At 31.9% G+C, this 24,299-nt stretch overlaps 1 protein-coding gene across 1 annotated transcript in view; it reads right to left on the bottom strand.

The window, feature by feature from the left end:
- LOC129230420 (uncharacterized) overlaps window positions 1-24,299 on the bottom strand; it is a 263,650-nt gene that overhangs the window by 44,284 nt on the left and 195,067 nt on the right. Inside the window, exons 31-35 of the mRNA XM_054864820.1 lie at window positions 23,971-24,063; window positions 23,799-23,877; window positions 10,222-10,280; window positions 6,717-6,912; window positions 1,277-1,531 (exon numbers count right to left, since the gene is read on the bottom strand). Coding sequence (XP_054720795.1) covers window positions 1,277-1,531; window positions 6,717-6,912; window positions 10,222-10,280; window positions 23,799-23,877; window positions 23,971-24,063 — 682 coding nt within the window. The remainder of the gene's footprint in view (window positions 1-1,276; window positions 1,532-6,716; window positions 6,913-10,221; window positions 10,281-23,798; window positions 23,878-23,970; window positions 24,064-24,299) is intronic.

Below are 24,299 nucleotides of genomic sequence, written 5' to 3'. Positions count from 1 at the left end.
AGAAAAGCCCTGGACAAATTGATTATTATTAATAAAAAAATGGTCACTAAACTCAAAGTGTCTACAAGCCACTGGCAACTAACTAAACATGTTAATTTTCAGATCAATTTAAAAAACGGAAAAAAATATAATAAAACACCAGAATAAACTTATTTATTCAATATTTCTTCAATAAAACAGTTGTACAGTTCTTTGCACTTAGTAAAAGGGATTTTGAATGTTGCAAGTTTTTTTCCCAAAGTTTCACCTAAAATGGATGACCAAAACTGATTACTGTTTATTTTGTAACCAAAGAAGTCACACTCAAGTTTCTTTTCAATTTTAAATAAGTTTATATATACTGGACTGTCTCAGTCTTCCCACCATGTGAAATACAGAATCAGCAAAGACATTAAAGTTTTGAGAAGTACTGATGAGCCGAGATGGTCTTCATGCGTTTTACATTCACATCATGGAGAAGCTTTTTATATATTCATATTAGCATTCTCTGGGTTCCTGAGGTTCTAGAGTTTATTTTTTTTAAACTGATAATCAAATAAAAATCTTAATATTTTAAAATGGTAATCATTGAAAGACAACGCTTTTTCTACTAAAGGTACGCATAAATTCGTTAATCATTGAAAGATAATACTTTTTCTACTAAAAGGTAAGCATAAATTCGTCATGACTAAAATTAGTAAAATATTCAATCATAGAGGTGATAGTGGATTCAAGTAAAATTTTCTGAAGACATTGTGAAATTTTCGGAAACTATGAAGAAGCTTGATCCCCCCCCCCCCTAAAAAAAGTTCTTCAAATATGCATACAAAAATCATTGAAGTCATTGAAGAAAACCATTTTTAAAGTTTTTTTAAAAATAATTCTTCATTTTAGAATATGTTGTCAGCCCAATATTTTTGAAAACGGCAACCTAAAATTTGCTTAACTTTCGAATCACAAACATACTTGAGTAAAACATTCAGTAAAACAGAAAAAAGTTCAACATTATTAATGCAAAAGAATTTTAATCCGAAGAATGTTAACTGTTTAACTCTGCTCCAATTGTACATTTTCACAGCTTTATCAAACCTTCTACACCTCAAACTGTTAATTTCTCTCCTGAAATGCAAGATATATACAGGTTCAAACGTAAAACACAAAAATTTATTCATGAAGGAAATCAGGTTCACACAAAAATACAATTCAAAATTAGGAAATGATTCTTATTTTTCAAAATTATAAAAATATTTGCAGGACACTAAAGGAGATGTAACGAAAATAGATTTAATAACAATACCTTTCATACTCGAGTTAACTGATGCACAATACTCCTCCAATAAATACTCAATAAGTTGACGAGGATCATGAGCGCAGGTCAATATTCTTTCAGAAGAAAAGTTAGAACTGAACAATATCCTTTCAATGGCAGCTCTTTGGCGACGCCGCAGTAAATTTTTTAAGCTGCTTGCAGCGCTTGAGTCCATTGGAGATTGATTCAGCCAAATTTGTGCATATTTTACAGCAAGATTTGAAAACGTCACACAATTGGCTCCTGTAAGAGAAAATACAAGAGCAAAAAGAGAAAATACAAAAAATACCATAAGTAAATGCAAAGAAATGAACTAACAAGGATCATTGAAATTGTTCACAGCAAAACTATGATGGTTCTGACAATGAATAACAAGAATTAATTGAAATATATACAACGAAAATGCAAATCACCAAAGAAAAAAGCTTATAAATTTTTTATATCGGTTTTTTCTTCAGATAACAGTAAACTTCCAATACTCCGTGGAATAGGTGGCACTGATGGGTTTATCAAATGATGGCAATCAATAATCTGGAAATTTTGTATTTAGATGAAGTTTTGATGTTAAAAACATTTCTTTAAGTGTAAAGTCTGAGTTAAATCCTGGAAAAAAAAATCAATAAAATCAAACAGCAGACGATTTGTAACTATGACAATGAAAATTTCCTTCTCTAAGTAAATATTAACCATTGTCATGGTTTTCTGAAAATCAGAGAAAACCTAATACTGTAAAATCCCGAAAGTAATCCCCCTATCGATTATAGCCCACCCTTTTTTTGTGGAAAGTGAAATCATTTTAAAATCCTGAATATACCCCCCCCCCTTTCCCATGAAAATTTTTCCGATCATCTTCATTTGCCACTCCCTCCAAAAAAAAAAATAAGAATTACATTTTCTCTGCTTTACTTGGAAAGCATTTACAGATGTTTTATTTCCCCCTCCATATGCAGGTTTTCTTTTCTAAAACAAAAAAGAAAGAAAAGACAATGATTTGAACAAAAAAGAAAAAAAAAAGGTCTCCGATGCAACACCTTTTTTTTTTTTTGTTCATATGTATTACAAAAGAAATTTATATGATTGTATTGCTTTTTATTCATTTTCGAAGGAGCATTTTTGTTCTGAATTGTAAAAATGAACAATCTTCAACACAGAGCCATTTTGAAAACGTGACGACATTTTGGAAATGCATTGTTTAAAAAGTAGCACGAAACTTAAAAATAACCTTTTTCAAAGGAGAAATAAAGTAATTGAATGAGTTTACAATCATCAAAAATGCATATTTTATTAAATCAAATAATAGATTTGTCTGTGTTTAAGTTCGCGAACTTTGTAAAGCTCAGTTTTCGAAATTATGATCTTCATAACGAATTTGCAGCTGTGATTGCAATTTTTGCTTCTATTCTGAAACAAGAACATTAAGATTTTACTTCTTTTACTGTAACCTTATTACATTCAGTGCATGGTGAATTTTCAAGCAATAAATTATAGGGGTTTTGCCAACTTAAGGTGCAAAATACTTTCTTTCGAAAAAATGGCGCGCACATGCAATTTATTACTACTAGAAAATTATGACAGGTTTTTATTAATTGATTTCTCACTCTTCATTAATATTAACTCTTATTTACTTATTTATTTTCTGCACTCTGAAATTAATACTACTAAAAACAATTATTTTGGCTAATTTTTCAAAAAAATCTCGATTATAACCCCTTTTTCTGAAATTAACAAGTTTTGTTTTGAAAATAGGGGGGGTAGGGGGTATTTTCGGGATTTTACAGTATGGTCAAGTTACGATAATAAGGGATTTATGATTGCTCAAAAATGGTTTAAATGATGGTTGTGGTTTTAAAAGAAATATGTGCAATTTGTATAGAAAAATGCACAAAACAAGTTGGCATCAATTGAGCAAAAACCTTGAAAGCAGGAATGCAGTGACTAGAGAAATATAATGTATGGGAAAGAAACAACACAAACATCATTGAAAAAACATAGGACCAAAGAGAAAAAACTTTTAAAATCATGACATGTTAATTCAGGGTTTACTGGAGTATTAAAATAACCGAGACTGGTTCCAGGGCCAATCCTAGCAGGTGTGCACCGCACAAGGGCGGCCAAAGGAAGGGGCGGCCGCAGGCCGCATCATATAGTTTTTTGAATCAAGCAATATTCCTCAAGAATTTCTCAAAAGATAACTTATAAGTCAAATAAATATGCTGCATTTTAAATGTTCAATTATCAAAGTAAGTGCCGATTTAACGACAGCATTGCATAGTTTGAGATAAATAGATTGTTAGGGAACATTGTGTTGGTTCATTGTCCATTAATATCTACTCTTTACACACATGCTTCATTTAGTTGCAAAATTTGTAACAGAACCGGTAATCAGGCATGGATACAGGGGAGGGGAATAAGGGAAATGGCCCCCTCTTGAAGCATGAAAGGGTGCCTTCTAAAAGGAGCACTCAGGGCCCAGGGAGGCCAATAATGTTTACCCCCCCCCCAAGCTTTTATAGACCTAAACAATGAAGACATATTTTACATATTATATTTAACAAAAGCTATACTGATTAGATACTGTCACAAGCATTGAAAACAACAAATTCTGTTTTCAACAATCGCGGATGCGTGGAGAGACAGTGGAAAATTGAGACTCCCCTGAGAGTCAAACATGTATGAATAACGAACTAAAATTTTCTAATTTTCCCCCTTTACAGCATTTTTTTCGAATTAAAATCACGAATGAACTGCCCGGTTTCAGTTCGGGGCTCTTGCTCCGGGTAGTAAATTTAAACGTAGCTCCAAAAAAGAAAGTTCCAAAAGGATGCCATGACCTCCTTGACGAAACTAAAGAAGGCTTAAAATTGCGTCTTTAGGATTTTAATTTCGGAAAATTTTGCTGTTTGAACCACCGATTTTAAGGACCCAATTAAATCTCTGATTCACCCCTTCCACCTTAAATTAATCAAACATAGCCTGAAAATGTTGGCTTTAAAATCCAAAATGTGTTTTCATAGGACAGTCCTTCTTAATGTCATCAAAATTTGCTTAATGACATTTTTCGTGTTTCTTTTTCGAAATGTTTGCGATGGAGAGCGCCAAAATCCATTCCCAAACATTACTACCAAAGATAGTCTCAATTAGCGTCATTAGAGAGCCCCCTAATTCCGCCCCCTCAGTTTGAAATTGACTTCAGTTTCAAAAAACAGTTCGTGAGGGCACACTGAACCCCCGCCCGCTCCTTGTCCCATCGTTATCAAACGATGCGTAAAATAAGATTTTCTAAAAAACTCTGGAGAACTGCCTGGCTTATGTAACTTTTCACGGCGCTAGGGCATATACCCACCAATCGTCGAAGTGAGATGGACACAAGTCTATAGTTGTGTTTTTCAGATATTAATATCGAAAAATATATGAAAGATCCGCCGAAGTTTCCCAGTTTTGTTAACGTCACCAAAGATAGCATAAAATTGCGTTTTTAGAAATATCCATTTGGGAGCTTCAAAACCCTTCCTTCTCAAAAATAGCCTAAATTAGATTTTAGTTAAGAAAAATATTTCGGTTCGGAGTATTTTCACGTTTTCCCTATCGTTTTTAAATATAGCCAAAAATGGGTTTTTGAAACAATAGTGCCGAGAAATTAGCGGAGGAAAGCCGCCAGATCTCCTACCGTTACCAGAACAGCCTAAATTTGCGTTTTAAACTTCAATTTCAAAAACTTTCAATAGGAGTTGATTGAATCTCCCTCCCTCTAGCAATGTCAACAAAGATAACCCAAAACTGCTTATTTAAAACTTCAGTTTCGGAAATTTCGGTGCGAGCGGCGATCTTTCCCAAGCTGCGGTCACAAAAAATAGCTTCGAATTGATTTCAATTTTGAAAGAATTTTAGGAGAGAACTCCAACATTACTTTTTCCCTGAAGTCTCGAAAAAGTTCCTAAAATTGCGATATTGACGTCAATTTCGAAAATTTCTCCATGCACCTTGAATATACCTGACTCTTTTCTCTCCTTGCAACCCAACACAACCAAAGGTTACTAAAACTATTTTTTGTACGTCAATTTCGATAATCTTCTGGGAGCAATCCCCCCTCCTCTATCCTTTCTCTGATGTCACCGAAGACACTATAAAATGCGTTTTTACGACTAGTAAATTTTGGTGCCTATTACTTTCTTCAAAGATATAAATTGTACCTAAGTTTCTTACTATAAAACTTTTCTTCCTTTTTATGAGTTCATCATTCTTGTTTTTTTTTTCTTCTTCTTTTAGAACTTGATATAGAAATTTGAAGAAATATTTATATGGACGTCTAAGATTAGTCAAAATATGCAAATTACTCTTGAGGGGCGGCACATCAGTTCTTTGTACACGGGCGGCCGACACCCTAGGATCGGCCCTGACTGGTTCAACACGTTCTCAGATCCAACAAGCCCTGGCTTCTTCTATTTTATGAAACAGTGAAAAGTTATTTCAGGTGTGATAGTGGACTCTAGTAAAATTTTTTGAAGATAGTGTGAAAATTTCAGAAACTATGAGGAAGTGCCCTCCTCCTCCCATAAAAATTCTACAAATATGCATACAAAAATCATAATCACTAAAAAAAAAATTTTTTTTTTTAAGTTTTTCAGTTTTAGAATGTATTGTTAGCCCAAAATGTGTGGACATTTCGGATCACAAACACTTTGGAGTCATTTATTTCTAGAATATAAAATTTCTTTGACTCATTATAAAATACTCATTTATGATGAATTTTAGCACTTTAAAATATTGCGTTTGATGTCAGAAACTTCATAGAAAATAAATTAATGAAAAATGCTGGGCAACTGCCCCTCCCCCCACTTTTTACGGTTCAAATTTCCCCCCAATTTAGAATTCAAAACTAAAAATTATAAAAAAAGCAGAAAGGTCAAAAGTTTCAGAATATTAATTATTTGTTTTTCTTTGTATATCAATTTATGAAACATTATTTAGCAAAAGCAGTAACTTTTAGTTTATGTATTCATTGTTAAGAATATTAGTTAATCGTTTTACTTAAGCAAGACATACTTGCTCATAAAATTAATAACAATTGCTTATAATATCTCAAAATATTTTTGGGTAAATATGTAAATCTAATACATGTATAAGTGTTTCTCCAAGGAAAGTTATTGTGTACAAAATTCATCAAAATCTTCAGAAAAACGTGAGTTAAGTTGTTAGATTTACATCAATTAACACTCATCTGTTCTCAAAACCCAGCCCTAGCAAAATTAAAATTTTATACACCCCGCCTTTTTTTCTTCTTGCTGCCACTAAAAGTTCTAACGCTTTTAGTTGTCTTTTTTTTGCTCCCCCCCTCACTTTTTAGTTTCAATCGCCAACTCTGTATATACTGAATACATTATAAAAATTAAAGTTAAGTTAAAGCTACAAAATTGTACAAAAAACTTACCTTTTGGCATCATATTAGCAATCCAGTTTGCACAAACAGTAGCCAATTTTGGATTATTAATCTTTTGCATCAAATTATTTATAGTGTCTAAAAGCACCAAATCTTCACTCAGAGCAACATTTGTTCCAGAATGTTTAGCAAGATAATTTGAAACTAAGTTTTTTATTGCAATCATTTTAAGCTCATCTTCAGATAACTGTAATACATAAAATTAAAGCAAAAGTTTTACAACTGTATGCATTACAACAAGAAGTTAAACAATATTGTCATACTTTTTTAAAATTCAAAGGTGATCAAAGCAAATAGCAAAAGATATTTCTGAGCAAATAAATAAATAAATAAATAAAAAAGTGGTGGGAAAGGGGTTACACAAAATAAAAGAAGGTCTTATTCCACAATATTATGATCATTTTAATAATAATAATAATAATAAACATGATTGATTGCACTGAAATGTTATTAAATACAATTCTGAAGAAGAGAGAGGGAGAGAGAGAGACAGATTGAAAATTTTTACAACTGTGTCTTTTTAAAATAAAATGATAACATGGCAACGGTCAATTAAACATACAGTTTGGCTAGAGAACAAAAATTATTAGGGATCTGTTCAGAATTTTTCCCAGGGTCCATTTTTTGTGAAAAAAAAAATAAATAAAGCTTCCATACAATACATTGAATGCACAAACATACTAAATTTATAGCAAAATATGCATTTACTACTTCTTAGACTAGAGCCGACTCAGAATCAAATTCAAATGCGAGGGGGGGGGGGGGGGTAATCATTAAAATATATTTTCTTTTGAAATTGAATAAAAAATAAGTGAAATTGATTTAAAATTAGTATTTTCTCAAAAGCAAAACATGTACTGACTGTTTCCTAACCAAAAAAAAAAGATTTTAAAAAAGAAAATAATTGTTAAAATAAGAACTATAATAAGACAACTGAAAGTCGTAGAAGCCAAAATAACTTCCAACTATAAATTGAAATATTTACAGGATACAAAAGGACAAACTTCAAACACAACAAACAATTTTCAGCTAAGTTTGTGTTTGATTTTGGCATATTTTAAAAACATTAGGTTACTCATACAAGATAGAAATACAGGCGATTTAAATATTAAGGATCTTTCTGCGAAATTGTACGAAAATTATAATAATCTTCAAAGTGGATCAAAGTTTTGCAGACCATTTCAAAAATTTTGTGACTCTATGCTGATAAACATAGAAAACTCAAATTTCAATAATTTTTTTTAAATACACATATTACGTATGAATTAAAACATTTAAAACAGTAGAAACAAAAATTAATTTCAACCAGCGATTCCATACTTAACTTTCTGACATTAGACACTCTTAAAGGGCATGAATTTTGTTAAAAGCTTTTTAATTTAATGATTTTAATAAAAATATAAATAACTTAATTTCTTTGCCTCTTCACAAGGCATAGTAAGTGTCATAAATGCAAAAAATTTTATTCCAATGGCGGATGCAAAGAGATTGCAATTTTTTCAGTGAACGCTTTAAAAGTAAAAAGAACGGCACATAAAGGAATTTATTTAAGTAGATTATTTTACAACTGCATTTTAGAGCTCTACAATAAACGTATTATTTATAACAATCGATGCAATTGAAGCAATAGTCAAATTAAATCAGCAATTTAGATTTTAACTTTTTGACTCTGATAAAAGACACAAAATTTTGTTTGAAAATTTTAACTTAGTGATTCTTATAGGAATAAAAAGAAATTTCATTTAATTGCCCTCTAAAAAAGCATAATAAGCATCAAAAATCAAAAAACATCGATTCTCATATAACTGCAAAGAGATTGCTTTAATCAAAATGAAAGTATCAAAGGTCTAAAAACGGCGAATAAAAGAATTTATTAAAGCAAAAAGATTTTAGAATAATACTTTAACAAGTCTACAAGATTTATATTATTAATAATTATCGACAATCTTTAGAAATTTAGATTAAGCAAAAAAAATTCGGATGTGGGGAAGAAAACTGTCTAATGAAAAAATCAGATTTCTGGTATTACCAGACGAAAAAAATACTGGAATTCTGATAAAATTTGGTATAACGTATTCACTCGTATCGGATTGGGGATAGAAGAAAATCTTTAAGGCCATGTAGAATAAAAAATAAGGAGTTTGTAAGGAGATAATAGCAAAATTCAGGCATTTTAATTGCCCTTATTTTCTTTCCTTAAAAAGCAGGAGTTTGTAAGGAGCGTAAGAACCCTGTAAGGTAGGGGGTTCTAAAAAACTCTAAAAACTGCTCGTGCACCAAGAATAAGGACAGAACAGTAGCATATTTAAAAGAAAATATTGCTCTCTTTCCCACTTTTCTAACTTTTCCATCTACTATATAGACTCCATATTTGTCTATCTATCTATCTATACAATCTATGCATATCTACCTCTGACCCCAGTAATTAACAATCTTTTTTATTTATATAAGTATTAATTCGGAAAAACATTTCTTTCCACTCAATCTCTATCTCTACATCTACCTAACCTAACCGCCAATCCGCAACAGAAACAAGATCATGCAAAAAAAACTGCAGGCTTTATTTATTTAATTAAAATAGCTTGCAAAAAAAAAAAAAAATTCTATGTTCCCCGTAGTGTGCAAGAAGTAGCGCTTGCAAAAAGATAAAAAAACTAAAAAAAAGGTGAAGAGAAGGCAAACAATTTCAGTTGGATCACGTGATGAGGTAAATTCGGAACTCAGCCGGCAAGCAAACAGCTCGCGTTGTGTTCTGCATTAAAAAAATTGTAAAAAAAAAAAAACTATTGCGTATTTTTTAAAACTTTTATCTTCTGAAGGGGGCGGAATGTTTTTACTATTACCAACTAAAATTTTAGAATCGAGGGTTCAATACTTTTCGCAGGATGGGTTTTGAAAAAAACTAACCCAGAAAAAAAAGTAAAATAAAGGTTTTTTAAAAAATCTATAAAAAATACAAAAATTGCTCTATTTTCAAAATTTTTTCATTTATCATATTTAAAAATAAATTTCCTACACTATAGTACAAAAAATATTCGTCTGGCGCAATTGGTTCGGGGTCTGTGAGGTTAAAAGTACTAAAAAGTGCTAAAAATCACATTAAACATTAAATAACATTTTTCTAATCAAAATATCAAAAATCGAAGTTGGGGGTGCACATCTTCGGCAGAAATTGCAACTGTATGCCAAATTTCAGCTTTCTAGGCCGTACTGTTTTCCCGGGATATGTGCCATACACACACAAACGAACATGTTATTTTATTATATGCATAGATTCCGAAGATTCTTTATTTTGCATTCAATTACAATGCAATAATAGACATTTTTTTTCCTTTTGATAGTTCAAATTAAAAAGAAAAAAATCCCAATTATATTCTTGGCTTTGCATTTTCCCATCCCTACCTTTTCCCGATGATTTGCAAGAGGCGTGGCAACACTTATATTTAACATTTTAAAATTCACAGTAATCTTTATAGAATCAAGAAACTACACTTACTTCTAGCCACTTTGCTAGCTCTAACCAAAGCATCAAAGTTTGAGGAGCAAGTTCAGGATCTGAAAATAAAATTCATATTTTATAAAATGAAACTTGGGATATAAAATGTAAATCTAAATTCCAAACTATATAATTTTGACTTCTCATGCTGAGAAGGAAGATCAAATAACTAATTTACACAACATAATCTACTACTGACTTACTTTTTTCAAATCATCATCTGAAATATTATACAATTGAACATATTCAAATTACCATGAAGGGTATGAGTAGGATGAGTGAAAAAAAATCAAAATTTGATAAAAGCTAAGTGATAGTGTGAAAAAGTTGCCTTTTGTATATCGTAAAAGCAGGTGACTATAGTACAGTTTTAGTACATTTGTGACTGTAATTACTCAACATCCATTTAAAAAAATGAAGTTGCGTTATTATTACAGTTTAGGACCTTTGCTTTTGATTCCGACCCTGAAATAATTTGAAACTTCACCCACACCCCGCCAGAGCAGTTTTTCTTTGTACTATTTTTATCCTCTCATTGCGGGTGAGAATGGTACAGCACATGTTTTAATGTTTTCATATAGGTTTTGGTGGTTTGTACCCAGGGTTTGAAAATATCATGATATTTTGAGTCAAAATGGTTAGTGGATTAATTTTAAGGGCTTCGGAGTCAAAAAACTAAGTTGGAATGGGGGGCATGGTTCAAGCATCAGGTATCGAGAGAACGAAATTTTTTTGGGTATTGCTAGGAATGGAAATAAAGTGACGAACAATAGTAGTAATGTTAACAATTGTAATTTAGGAAATTTCAGGGTGTTAAATAAAAGCAACTTAGGCATGCTTAAAGTTTTCTATACCAATGCTCGCAGTATTAGGAACAAGATGGATGAATTGAAAAGCATAGTTATGGATGAGAAGTTGGATGTTATTGGAATTACAGAGACATGGGCTACCGAATCTGATGCAGAGTTATTACATATTGATGGGTATAATTTGTTCAGACAGGATAGAGTAGGTAAAAGAGGTGGCGGGGTTTTATTTTATGTTAGAGACAATTTTATTTGCAATGAATTGGTCATAAATGATAAGCCTACTGATATTGATATGGTTTGGCTTGAGTTGATGAGCAGTAAGGGCAAAAAGCTACGCTTTGGAAACATTTATAGGCCACCTAATTCAAACCAGGGACAAGATGAACAGATGTACCGTATTATGAGTGACATGTCCAGTAAAGGATCCGTTATCATAATGGGGGATTTCAATTTTCCGGGTATTGATTGGAATAATTTTTATCCTGGTAATAGCAAAGAAGAGGAATTTTTAAAAGTAATTGGTGACTGTTTCTTAGATCAAGTTGTAACTCAGGGAACTCGAGAGGAGGCCATTTTGGATCTAGTTTTTTGTGACATAGGTAGTTTTGTTCAGGGGTTGAGTGTAGGGGAGCATATTGGAGATAGTGATCATAACAGCATTAGGTTCCGGGTTCAATTTGAAGTGTGCAAAGATGATAATTTTAGGTTTGTGCCCAATTTCAGAAACACCGATTTTGTTGCACTTAGGCAGAGCTTGAAAGAGGTTTTTTCGTCAGGGTTGGAAAATAACGACGTAGATCAGCAGTGGACGGAATTTAAGGATAAACTTGCTAAAACCGTTGGGGACTATGTTCCATTTAGGAGAAAAGGTGTTAGTACCAAAATTTGGCCCATGTGGTTCTCCAGGGAGACTAAAGAAGCTCTTAATTATAAGCAAGCCACTTTTCGTAAGTTTAAAGAAACTGGTCAGAGTGCGGAGAGGCTCCAGTATGGGAAGGCAAGGCGAAATTTTAAGTATTTGGTACGGATTCAGAAAAGGGAATTGGAGCAAAGGCTGGCAGATGACATTGATGGGAACCCTAAGAGGTTTTTTGCTTACGCTAATTCTGGGAAAGCTCGAAACAGTCAAATTAAGCCTTTGGTTGATGAGTATGGAAATTTAATCCAAAACGATAGGGATATTGCAAATGTTCTAAATAACTTTTTTTCCAGTGTGTTTAACGATAACTGTATCTCAACAGTTGACACTAACAAGACACAAGCGATTATACAGCTTGAGGATTTTGTATTTTCCAGGGAGGAGGTTTTATTTCATTTGAAAAAGATTAAAGCAACTAAAAGCTCCGGGACCAGATAATATCTATCCAAAAATTTTAGTTGAATGTGCAGAGGAATTAGTGGATGTTATTTTGAATATTTTCAATGCTTCTTATAACTCGGGGACGGTGCCAGAGGACTGGAAGCTGGCTAACATAATGCCACTCTTCAAGAAGGGGTCTAAAGGTATTGCTGGGAATTATAGACCTGTAAGTTTGACTTCGGTGATTTGTAAGATTTTCGAAACTTTGATCAAAATTAAGATCATGATGTTCTTAGAGACTAATAGTCTGTTGACTAGTTTGCAGTATGGTTTCAGGAAAGGTAAATCCTGTACTACTAATTTATTGCATTTCTACGACAAGGTTACCTCAGCTTTAGATAACAAAAAATGTGTGGATGTTGTTTATATTGATTTTCAAAAAGCTTTTGACAAGGTACCGCATGTTGCTCTTCTCAGCAAGTTAGCTGACATTGGAATAGGAGGAAAAACTTTACTTTGGGTTAGAAATTGGCTTACTGGTAGGAAACAAAGAGTAGTTGTGAGAGGAAATCATTCTAATTGGAGTGATGTTTTAAGTGGGGTTCCTCAAGGATCAGTTTCAGGGCCTCTTTTGTTTATTATATTTATGAATGACATCAATGAAAATATTTCTGGAAGCATGAATTGTGTTAAATATGGCCCGCCTCTTGCAATCAAGATCGTATCAGAACATTATGCAATAAAAATAACAATTTAAATTGAAATATTTCATTTCAGCATCTTGACTTGAGATTCTGGCACTGCAAAAATTAAATCCATAGAACAGCACTTTTTTTTTTTCAAAAAATCAAACAAGTTGATGAGTTGAGCTGTTGACCCGCATCGGCTCCAGCGAACTTTGAAGGATCCAGAGGACATCAATATTATATCAGGAATGACAGCATCAAAAGTCCTACTCGTGCTGTTGCATTAAACGCTCCAGAATTTCCAGATACATGAAAACAAATGACAATAGTCAATAACATAATATGAACATTTTTACAAAAAAATTTGCCAAAGTACACATGGAAATGTAATTGGACTTCGATATATTTTTTTTTTCTTTTCTTTTCATTTAAAAAAATTTCTTATGAAAAAGTTTAATTTAATTTTGTTCAAAGGTTTTGTAAAAATATCCGCGAAATTTTGTTTTGTATTCACATAATTTAAATCAAACAAATTTTCTAATATTAAATTTCTTAAAAAATGAAGTCTGATGTCTATATGTTTTGTTCTACTGTTTTCTATTGGCGAATTTGAAAAATTAATTGCTGCTTGATTGTCGCAAAGTAAGTTAAACTGTGGTTTGATCTGAATAAATTCAAACTTTACAAGTTCAATTATGCGAACAATCCAAACTAATTCCTTTGCAGCTTCAGTTAGTGACACATATTCTGATTCCATTGTCGATAAGCTAACAGATTTCTGTTTAAAAGTTTTCCAAATGATAGGAGATTGATCAATGAATAAAATCATTCCGCCAATCGAAATTCTATCATCGCGACTTGCTGCAAAACTTGCATCACTATAACATTCAACTTTTAAATTTGAAACGTTAGACAAACATAATTTCAGAGATTTTGTGTAATTTAAATAGCCAAGGAGTTTCAGTAGAATATTCCAGTGATTCAAACCTGGGTTAGATTGAAATTGAGATAATATGTTTACAGCGTAACTTAAATCTGGTCGCGTTCTACTTGCAATGAAGGAAATGCAACCTAAAATGTTACGGTAAGGCAATTTAGACATCATTTCAGTTTCTTCTTTAGAATTCGGACATTGATCTTTGGAAAGTACAGTTCCTACACCAATCGGCAAAGAAACAATTGGAAAATTGTATTTTTGATATGTTTTGCATACTTTGTTGATATAGCTTTGTTGATGAATAAATAATGCATTGTCTATTTCCTCAAATTCAACGCCTAAAAGTTTTTGCGTTTTTCCGAGTACTTTGATGTCAAATTTAGATTTCAGACTAATAATAACATCATTCAGACATTTGTTATTTTTACAAAATACTACTATATCATCAACATAAAGTATTAAAATTACACTTGATTCAAAAATATAAACACAATTTGCCCATGATAATTTCTTAAAATTTAAACCAATAAGAACATTATGTATTTCCAAAAACCATTCACGACCCGATTGATGAAGTCCATAAATTGCACGATTTAATTTACAAACATAACCAATTTTCTCAGGATCTTGAAATCCCTGGGGTTGTGACATGTATATGTTTTCCTTTAGAGGAGCATATAAATAAGCACATTTTATATCAAATTGATGATGAATCCAATTCAGTTTACACACAAAGATAGAAAAAAATAATCGTACCAATGAGAATTCAATGACTGGACTAAATACCTGGTCATAGTGAATACCTTTTAATTGTCTATGACCTTGAATTACCAGGCGACTTCTGAAATGAACAATTTCATTTTTATCGTTTCTTTTCACAGTAAAAACCCAACGATTGCCAATTACTTTGGAATCAGCCGGTTTAGGCACAAGACTCCAAACGTTCCGGGTTTGCATGGTATGAATTTCATCTGACATTGAATTGTACCATTGGTCTGCCTCTGGTGTTTTTAAAGCATCATTGAAAGATTTTGGTATACGAACGTCTAGTCATGTTTCTGAATTACTCAAGTCTGTAAAATTTACTTTCCCTGAAAATTTATTTTTCCCACTGAAATCAAAATTTTCTTTTAAATATTCTATTTTGTGAGATCTGCAAAACGCTTCAACATCATTATAAGACCGCAGTCTTGCGTTTGCACCTTCAATTGAATAATAGATATCAGTTCGTGATTTGTCAGGACGGGGAACAGCTTTCCGAATCCAAACAATTTTATCTGGAATTAGGGTTTGACTAGTACTTTGTTCTTCGTGTTCCAGTACGGACACTGGTACAACATCATTTTCTTCCTCACTTAAACTTTCCCGATCAGAATCATTGTCGGAATCTACCGAATCCAGAAACTTAGTTGGGTCCAGTGAGGCTCCACTGCACTTAGATTCTGCTTCAAATCTAACATTAATCGATTCCACAATTTTCCGTTCTGTAGGAAGCCAAATTCTATATCCCCTTGTTTTTAAAGCATACCCGACAAAAATATCCTTTTTGGCCCGCATATCTAGTTTCCTTCTTAAATTTTTGGGGGTTCCAAGAAAAACAGGATTACCGAAAATTTTCAAATGCCTGACCGAAGGTTTTCGCCCAGAATAAAGTTCAAAAGGTGTTAAAGTTTGACCTTCATGGCAAACACGATTCCACACATACGTGAAACATAGTAATGCCTCAGCCCAGAACTGATTTCCTAATTTACTGGAGTGTAAAATTGCCTTTACAGCGTCTAGAGCTGTGTAATTGAATCTCTCGCTTACCCCGTTTTGCATTGGAGTATACGTATTTGTATGTTCTGGTCTTATACCCTGTTCATCTAAATAGGTCTCAAATTCGGCACTGCAGAATTCTAGTCCATTATCAGTTCAGACATTTACAATTTTCGTATTCAAAAACCTTTCAGCCCTTTTTTGATACTTTTTAAAACATTCTAGTGCCTGACTCTTTTCCTTTAGCGGAAAAACAGTGACTTTACGAGAATAATCATCAGTTATAGACAGAAAATATTTAAATCCCCCAATTGCGACATGTGGAAGTTTTCCACAAAGATCCATATGTACTAGTTGTAGGGGTTTTTCTGATCTGATCTTATTCAACGGCTTGAAAGAGACACGTCTAGATTTAGCTATTTTACAGGATTCACAATTTAATTCAGTTTTCTTAAAATCACCTAAACCATTTACAGCATTATTTTTACTAGTATTAACAATATATTTAAAATTAATGTGACAAAAACGTTTATGCCATACGTTTAAATTGTTGTCAAATTTTCTACTAGAAAAAACACTATTAGATTTAGATATTAAATCGCCGGAGTTGTTGGAGTTCTGACTAGAATTAGAATTTCCGGACTTAGACTCTACTTTTACATCATTTTCAGAAAAAAAAATCTGATTTTTCGGCTTCGCCGATAAATCAACACTTTCGCGTTCTTTAAAACTGTTAAGTTCCTTTACATTTTTACATTTATAGATTTTATTATTTTTAGTTTTTGCATTTACGCTTCTAGGGTATTTGGGCAAGAAAGAATAAAGCCCATCTTTATATTTTGCAGATATTATAATTCTACTTTGATCTTTAGATTTTACATTTAAAACTCCATTTTTACATTCAAATGAATAACCATTTTTATCTAATTGTGAACCAGACAAAAGATTTCTCCGTAAGTTTGGAGAATAAAGAACATTATTTAAAACTAATTTGTCTTTATTACCTTTAGAGTCCAAAAGTAGCACAATTCTACCAGTTCCTTCAACCGGACAGCTTGGCGCTTTAATTGCTGTTGTAAGGCTGGATGCATTATTTGGAATATAATGCACAAAGAGTTTTAGGTCATTGCAACAATGATGGGTCGACGCACAGTCCACGTACCAGTCATTGGATACTTCTTCTGTGGAGTTGACACTGCAAACAAAATTCAATTCTTGCTTCTTTCTTTTGAAGCATCTCGCTTTCGTATGGCCGCATTTCCCGCAAAAATTACATTTTTTTTTGTCCCGCTTTAATGGAAGTTTGAAAAGCTATAGCCGATGACTCAGAGTCCTTTTGCACTAATTTTAAACGAGATTCTTCAGCAAGTAATTCAGTCAAAATTTTATCAAACGTAAATTCATCTTCTTTCCATCTGTAAATTGACTGTACAATCTGCCCAAATTCAGCAGGCAAGTAACGAATCAACTGGAAAGACTGATAATATGACGGGATACGTTTTCCCAAATCCTCTAACTGTTTGATAAGAGTTTTTAGTCGACTTGCATAGATATCAACCTCTTCACCTAACTCAATGTGACAATTGAAAAACTGGTCTGTCAAATCAATAATTCGTGCACGAGAGTCTGGTCGGAAATGCAGTTCTAATTTCTTCCATGCTTGAGAAGGATCATCAATCTGATTTATCAAATTCTTGTATTCATCAGATATGTGCAAATAGATTAAACTATATGCTTTGTCTCTGCGTTTACAAAAGTCTGAAGTTTGTGGTGAATCTTTACCTGGCTCTTTTTCAACTTCGGTAACTAATCTCAAGCAATTTTTGCTCATTAACAAGGCTTTCATATCGTTTAGCCATGTGGAATAATTTTCCCTATTTAATTTCGAGATTTCCATGTTGAGCAAAAAATTTATCTGGCCCACCGTCTGATAGACTTCTGTATCACGTTCGATGTTGAAAAATTTTTTAAAGAATTTACGCATACCATCTCGTCAGGTTGGGCAAACGGCCCATAACCGATTTGTTAAACTGAGCTTTTAAAAGTGCTCAGCTTATTAACTTTAAGTGGAAGCTCAACCAGGACGTATGATACTTCTTGAAAAAACATATTTATCTTGTGCAACATCATGAAGAGCCAAATTTAAAAAGTAACTTGTTTATTATGGCTATGATATATACAATGACATGTTAAAGGAAATATTGAGAATACGCTCTTTACATTATTAAGTTGCTCATAATACTTTAAATGACTTCTGAATCTAACATTCTAAGTCAAAGTATGAAACGTTAAACATACTGACCTATGATATTCATATCAAGAGCAGTAAGCCGAAACTATCGGCAAAAACGGACAGACTCGACTGAGCTGCCGAAAGAAACAACCAAGTCTGACTTGGGTTGCAAATTGAAAAGGGAAGAGAATGAAGCAAAGTGCCGGGAGCTTAAATGCACCCGGCAATTTGCATATTCTGCTGACGCGATCTTGTTGCAAGAAGGAATGAACGAATGAGAAAAAACCTAATGCAAATTAAGGTTGCCAATGTTTTTGGAAAATAATTTACTTCCTTTCGTAACAAATTGTTTTGCTGACGATGTAAAAGTTATGGGGATTGTCGAATATGAAGAACAAGTAGTATGAGATATTGTTTACAGGGTTCAGTCATAAATCAGGCAGAAAATGTTATGGATCTGGGTGTCTTTATAAATCAGGACTTCAAGTTTAGTCAACAGTGCAGTATTTCTAGTAACAAAGCCAATAAAATGCTTGGGTTCATCAATAGATCTATTTCAAACAAATCTAAGAAAGTTCTTCTGCCTTTATATATGAGTTTAGTAAGACCTCATTTGAAGTATGCTGTTCAGTTTTGGTCACCTTATCTGAAGAAAGATATTTTTGTATTGGAAAGGGTTCAAAGAAGGGTAACTAAATTAGTAAGGGGACTCTCAGATTTAGATTATGATACCAGACTTAATAGGCTTAACATGTATAGCCTGGAGCAAAGGAGAGTCAGAGGGGACATGATTCAGTTATTTAAATTTATCAAAATGAAAGATGTAAATGGATTAAATTTTTGTGGGGAAAGCAGGACAAGGGGTCATTGTTTTAAGCTATTTAAATCTCAGGCTAACTCTGAAATCAGGAAAAACTACTACTTTAGCAGGGTCGTGGGCACTTGGAATAGCTTACCGGAAGAGGCGGTAATGAGCAGGGGAGTGGATAGCTTTAAGAGGGCCATTGATCTTCATTGGGGACTAATTAATTGACTAGGACCAGCCTAGCTGGGCCCAGAGCCTGTTGCTGGTCGTCACATTTGTATTTGTATTTGTATTCGATATTTTCAATTAGCATAAACTGAAGTCTTCAAAATAGTAAATGCATCCTCAAAGCCTCTTTATTTTCTTGCATTATTATTACAATATGTAGACTTCAAATTAAGGTTTCTTTCATTATTTATGTCAAATATTTCATTTTACATATCTATCACTTTTAATGGAGTTAATTTGGCTTTAGCTGTTTTACTCATTTTGCTTCTGTTAGTTACTTTTACAGTTAAATGATTCAGAGATAAATAATATGCATTAGTTGGTGCAGTCATGAGATATTTTCTTTTTTTCTGAGCTACGTTTTATATTTAAATAGGCACTTTTAATATGTATTAAGATTGTTACATTACTAATGAATTATTTTATGAATATAATATACAAGTAAAAAAGGAATATTATATTACTTTGTTATATTCATGATGTATTAATACATAAAAATATAGTACATAATTTTTTGGTTATTTTTAATAAATGGACAATATTACTATGATTAATATACTTTTTGTATTGAAAATAATATATTAAAAATAATAAATATTGAAAGTATCAAAATATCATGATACTTTCAAAATAAATATCAGATATATATTGTGATATATATACCAACTGATATATATATCGGCGAACCCTGTGTTTGTACCATACATTAATTCTCTTATGTTTTAACGGGAGAGTTGTAGATGTAAGTTATGCTGGAAATTGAACTTGGAGAATCAAGTACATCATAAAATCAAAATAAAACAAATGCTTTATTTTCTGCATAATTTTTGAAGACGGATACCAAATGCAAATCTTATGATCTTTTTCAATCACTGCTAAATCTTACCTCGCTTCAACATAGTTGAAACTTTAAACTCACTTGCATCTACACCCTGATTTTTTCTGAGTACTTTTTCCCCTTATAACCCAACTCACCCTCCAAAATTTCGACTAATTACTGTACCACATACACCCTCCAAATTGTAAACTTTACACGTTTGTAACTGTAGCAACATCAAAATATTTTATTTTGAATGTAAATTAGAGGTAACTTTCTTTATGTAATATGAAAGCGAAAGGTACATACGAAATTGTGATTCCTTTTGCACTAAAAGCTCACCAACATAAATTTCCGAGCTACCTACAAAGACGTAGCACCAGTTGCTCACCACAAATAAATTTACAATCACCAGGTTATTCGTCCGGCGGGTCGTTTTGACAGTGATAACAACACTCTCATTACCAGAGAAGGCTGCACAATACTTCCTATTGAAACTGGGCTAGCCCAGCATGCACTATGAACACTTATTACATCAAAACTGGGGTTTGTATCAATCTCACCCTCCAAACCATTCTCACCCGCTTTTACGGTAGATATTTTGTCACGCAAAAGCATTTTAATAATAAATATCTTGGCTGTTCACTCATGCCTTGAATTTGACTAATATTGCACCCAAACCAAAGAAAGTTATACAATAATTTTATCTCAAATGAAATACTTATACTTTTGATGTAATAGGATGCAGCAAATGATCACTTTTTGTCTAGTGTCAATGTTGAGAAAAAAAATATGTGTTTGAAATAACAAAAAAATCTAATAAGTCATAGTAAAACATATTAATTAAAAACTATTTACTATTTGCAGCTAATATCAAAAATACCAGTATAAGTCCATACAAATACTGTTTATAAAATTGAAAAACTGGTATTCGATATACCAGTATACTAGAATTGCTATCACTAATGATATAGCTCTGCACTATGAGAAAAAGTATTAGAAATTATTACTGTAGAAATCTTAGCTTTAGTTGAGATTAATTCTTAAATGTATATGTACAAAAATTAAATAGTAAAAAACATTTTTTACACAGAAAAAAAAAAAAAAAAAAAAAAACTAAATTTTCCACTTTGCACATAAACTTTGCAAAAAAAAAAAAAAAAAAAGCAAAATTAACGTCTGATAAGTTCCAAAGCTCAAGTTTAAAAAAAAATTATGAACCCAGCTTGCAACAGTTCACATAAGTTACACTTTAAACTAAAGATGTTGCTAACAAATTCTGATATTTTTAAACAGTTAAAAGTATTATTGTATTGTAAACAACAAAATAATTTGATGGGAAAGTTGACTTGAGCATTTGCTTGACTACTGACTATTTGGTCTAGGAGTTAAATGGTGCCATAAATTTTCTGAATCATCATTTGGCTCTAATAAATTCATCTCTCTATCACAAATCATTGCAATTGATGCCTCTGTGAGCAATTTAACGCATTGTTCTGCTGCTTGTATATGTCAGGAGAGGTTTTTGAAATCTAATTCAAGTAGGTTTAATAACAAGTACAACTTTTTTCAAAGATTTATTTGAAACTTTCATTGTAAGTGCTGGTTAATTTTTTTCTAATTCTGACAATCAGTGAGTTGATAGTGATCTGTTTCAAAGTTAAAATCCAGAATTGTAAATTTTTTTGCATATAAATTGATTTTCCTGATCCTGCATAAGTAATCCTACTCAAAATCAAGACCCCTGCAGTTTTGATCACCTGTAATCATTGTTACTATCATATTTCCTAAAGTCATCCCTTGAACCAAAGGATCTGTCAGCTTTTGATTCAGCAAAGATATTACCAGATTTCTTCATATGTGTTTGGAACTGAATTTCGAAAAGTCTTTTTTGCATCTAACTTCAGTCTACCATAATGTACAGTGCTCAGAGATTAGATAATAGTTTTTTCTGGCAATTAGTTTAATGCTACATTTGTAATAATCCCTTGCTATGACTGTTATTAAAATGCCTACTAATACAGGGTGGCGACAGGAACTTTGAAAAAAGTTCCCTGACTTTTCCCTGATTAAGTTCACCAAATTTCCCTGATTTACGTTACCAATGATAATGGTTTTCTTTCTGTACTCTACTTGAAATCCATTATATGTTTGTATGAAATGCAGTATTTTAAACGTTTTAAGTTGTATGAAGTTCCTGAACGAAAGATATATTTAAAAAGATGCTATTCTTTTAATAAAATGGAAAAAAAGACTATTTGGGGGGGGGGGGGGGAACCTACAAAACAGTATATTAAATTTTTATACATGGAAAGATTACAGAAAATTAAAAAAAAAAAATACTTTACTTCCAGAAACCACTTAGCATAAGAATTTTAAGAAACTATTAAAATTACTCTTAAGAACATATATGTATTTATGATAGAAATAAAAAGTAATTGAAATTATTTTGAACTAAGTTTTCAAACAGTATAATAATTGTTGCAAGAATAACAAGTAATAGTGAAAGAATAGATGTAGTTATTCTTATATAACTAATGGACATATTTTTGCAAAACAGATGAAACCATTTGACATCCATTCATATGGAGCTTTTCTCTAATCAAGAACATAGATTTTAATGAATGAATACAGCATGTTAACAATAAAAAAATTAAGATACTTAAGTACACAAGTTAACTCTATTTCAAATGATTTCAGTATGTAACGAAAAAAAATCTTAGATTGCTTTTGTAACAAACAACTTTGAAATGAAAGAAAAAAAAAGCAATTAGTTAATATCAAAATATATAAAAGAATACAACTTGGCTATAAAATTAAAGAATTACTTAAGCAGATTATAAAGAAAACCTTTATAATCTGCGGTGACACCAAATAGTATAACGGCAAAAAACAAAAATTTTTTTATTGAAAGTTCAATTTTAGCAATTAAATTAAAAACCCGAAGAAGTAATAACTTTTAAGCTTTTATAGTATTAATTCAAAAACCAAAGATTTCTTCTTGAAATCGTGATTACTGTATTTAATTACTTCGAGACAATGGAATAAAGGCAAAGGAGCTAAGGCATTAATGAAGGCTTCCTCTTTGCCTGTATGGTTGTTTATTTTATGTAGCATTGAAAGCATAAAAGGAAATTTCAAGCTAGGTAAAATAAACAACCTAACAGACACAGAAGCAATCTTAGGAAGTTCATCCAGTGGTTAATAAGTAATGAATGAAATGAAGGAGAGGGGGGCTCAGCAGAGCCAAGCACTGCGACCAGAGGTCTATTGTACTAAACCCCAAACAAGAATCTTAAAAAAGACCAGTAGCCGTAGCAAAGGGTTAATAAGTAAGATTCAATACTTTGACGTTGAGGAAAAAAGATGCACAAATATGCGGCAGGGTATAATCGCACCTCGTTAATTTTACTTTTTTTGAACAGATATTTGGCGGAAAATGCATAGGGAATTAGAGTACTTAATTTTGTAAAGCAAAAAAAAAAAAAATTCATAAAATCAATTTTCTCTGATTTTTTGTTATTTTTTCAAAATTCCCTGATAATTTCATGATTTCCCCTGATTAATAAAGTTCCCTGACTTTTCCCCGATTTCCCTGATCTGTCGCCACCCTGTAATATATTTACAGAAGAAAATTCAGCACAAGAGACTAAAATACATATCATAGCTGCCAACATTTAAAAATAAAAATTATGCATGACTAAATGTAATGATAAACAAAAACATGGGAGTAAAAGGGATTTTTAAAACACACACACACAAAAGAAAAAAAGAGCTGACTTGGCATGCTTGCAAATATTTTTGAAAGAAAAAAAAATAAAAACAAACAAAAAGCATAGATTATTAAACCAAACAAACTCAGGAACATAGTTAAGACATAAGGCTTAAACTTAGGACAAAATATATATTACCAAGAATATCTGAAATCTATGCCCTTGGTTTAATAAAGCAACTACATTCCTTTCCGTACAAAAATAAAATATAATTAAAAATAAAATACTCACTGATGATCGTATGCACTTTTCCGTGCATTAAAGATCCAAATGACATTCTTGTTTTAGATAGTGCAGGTAGATTAAAGGCCTAAATACAAAAAAAAGAAAAAAGACATCTAAACTGTAAAAAGTCATGATATTTGAATGAATTTAAAAAACATTAATATTTCATTACACTCACAGTAGGATGAATAGCAAGCCATTGCTGAAGCTCCGACTCTGTGGGAGGAGATCTTCTCTTGTAAACTTTAAGAAACTTTAAGATTATAATGCCCTAAAAAGGAAAAGCAAAGCAATATTTTTACTAAAGATCAAAGCATATTAATCAAGAAACCATACAATAAGTGTATATTTGCCAACTTTTGGAAATGGACATCGGTAAAACTTTTTGGTGCACACCACTATCTCATACAATTAATAATTTGCTCAAATTTAGTTAAGAACACATAAAATTAAGAATGACATAAATATATGAGTACAAAGAGTTAACAAACCAATATATACATCTAA

This window comes from Uloborus diversus, chromosome 9 (assembly GCF_026930045.1).
Source record: "Uloborus diversus isolate 005 chromosome 9, Udiv.v.3.1, whole genome shotgun sequence".
In the NCBI taxonomy this organism is placed as follows: Eukaryota; Metazoa; Arthropoda; class Arachnida; order Araneae; family Uloboridae; genus Uloborus; species Uloborus diversus.
Note: the sequence above shows the minus strand (reverse complement) of the source record. Positions and strands in the feature narration are given on the sequence as shown.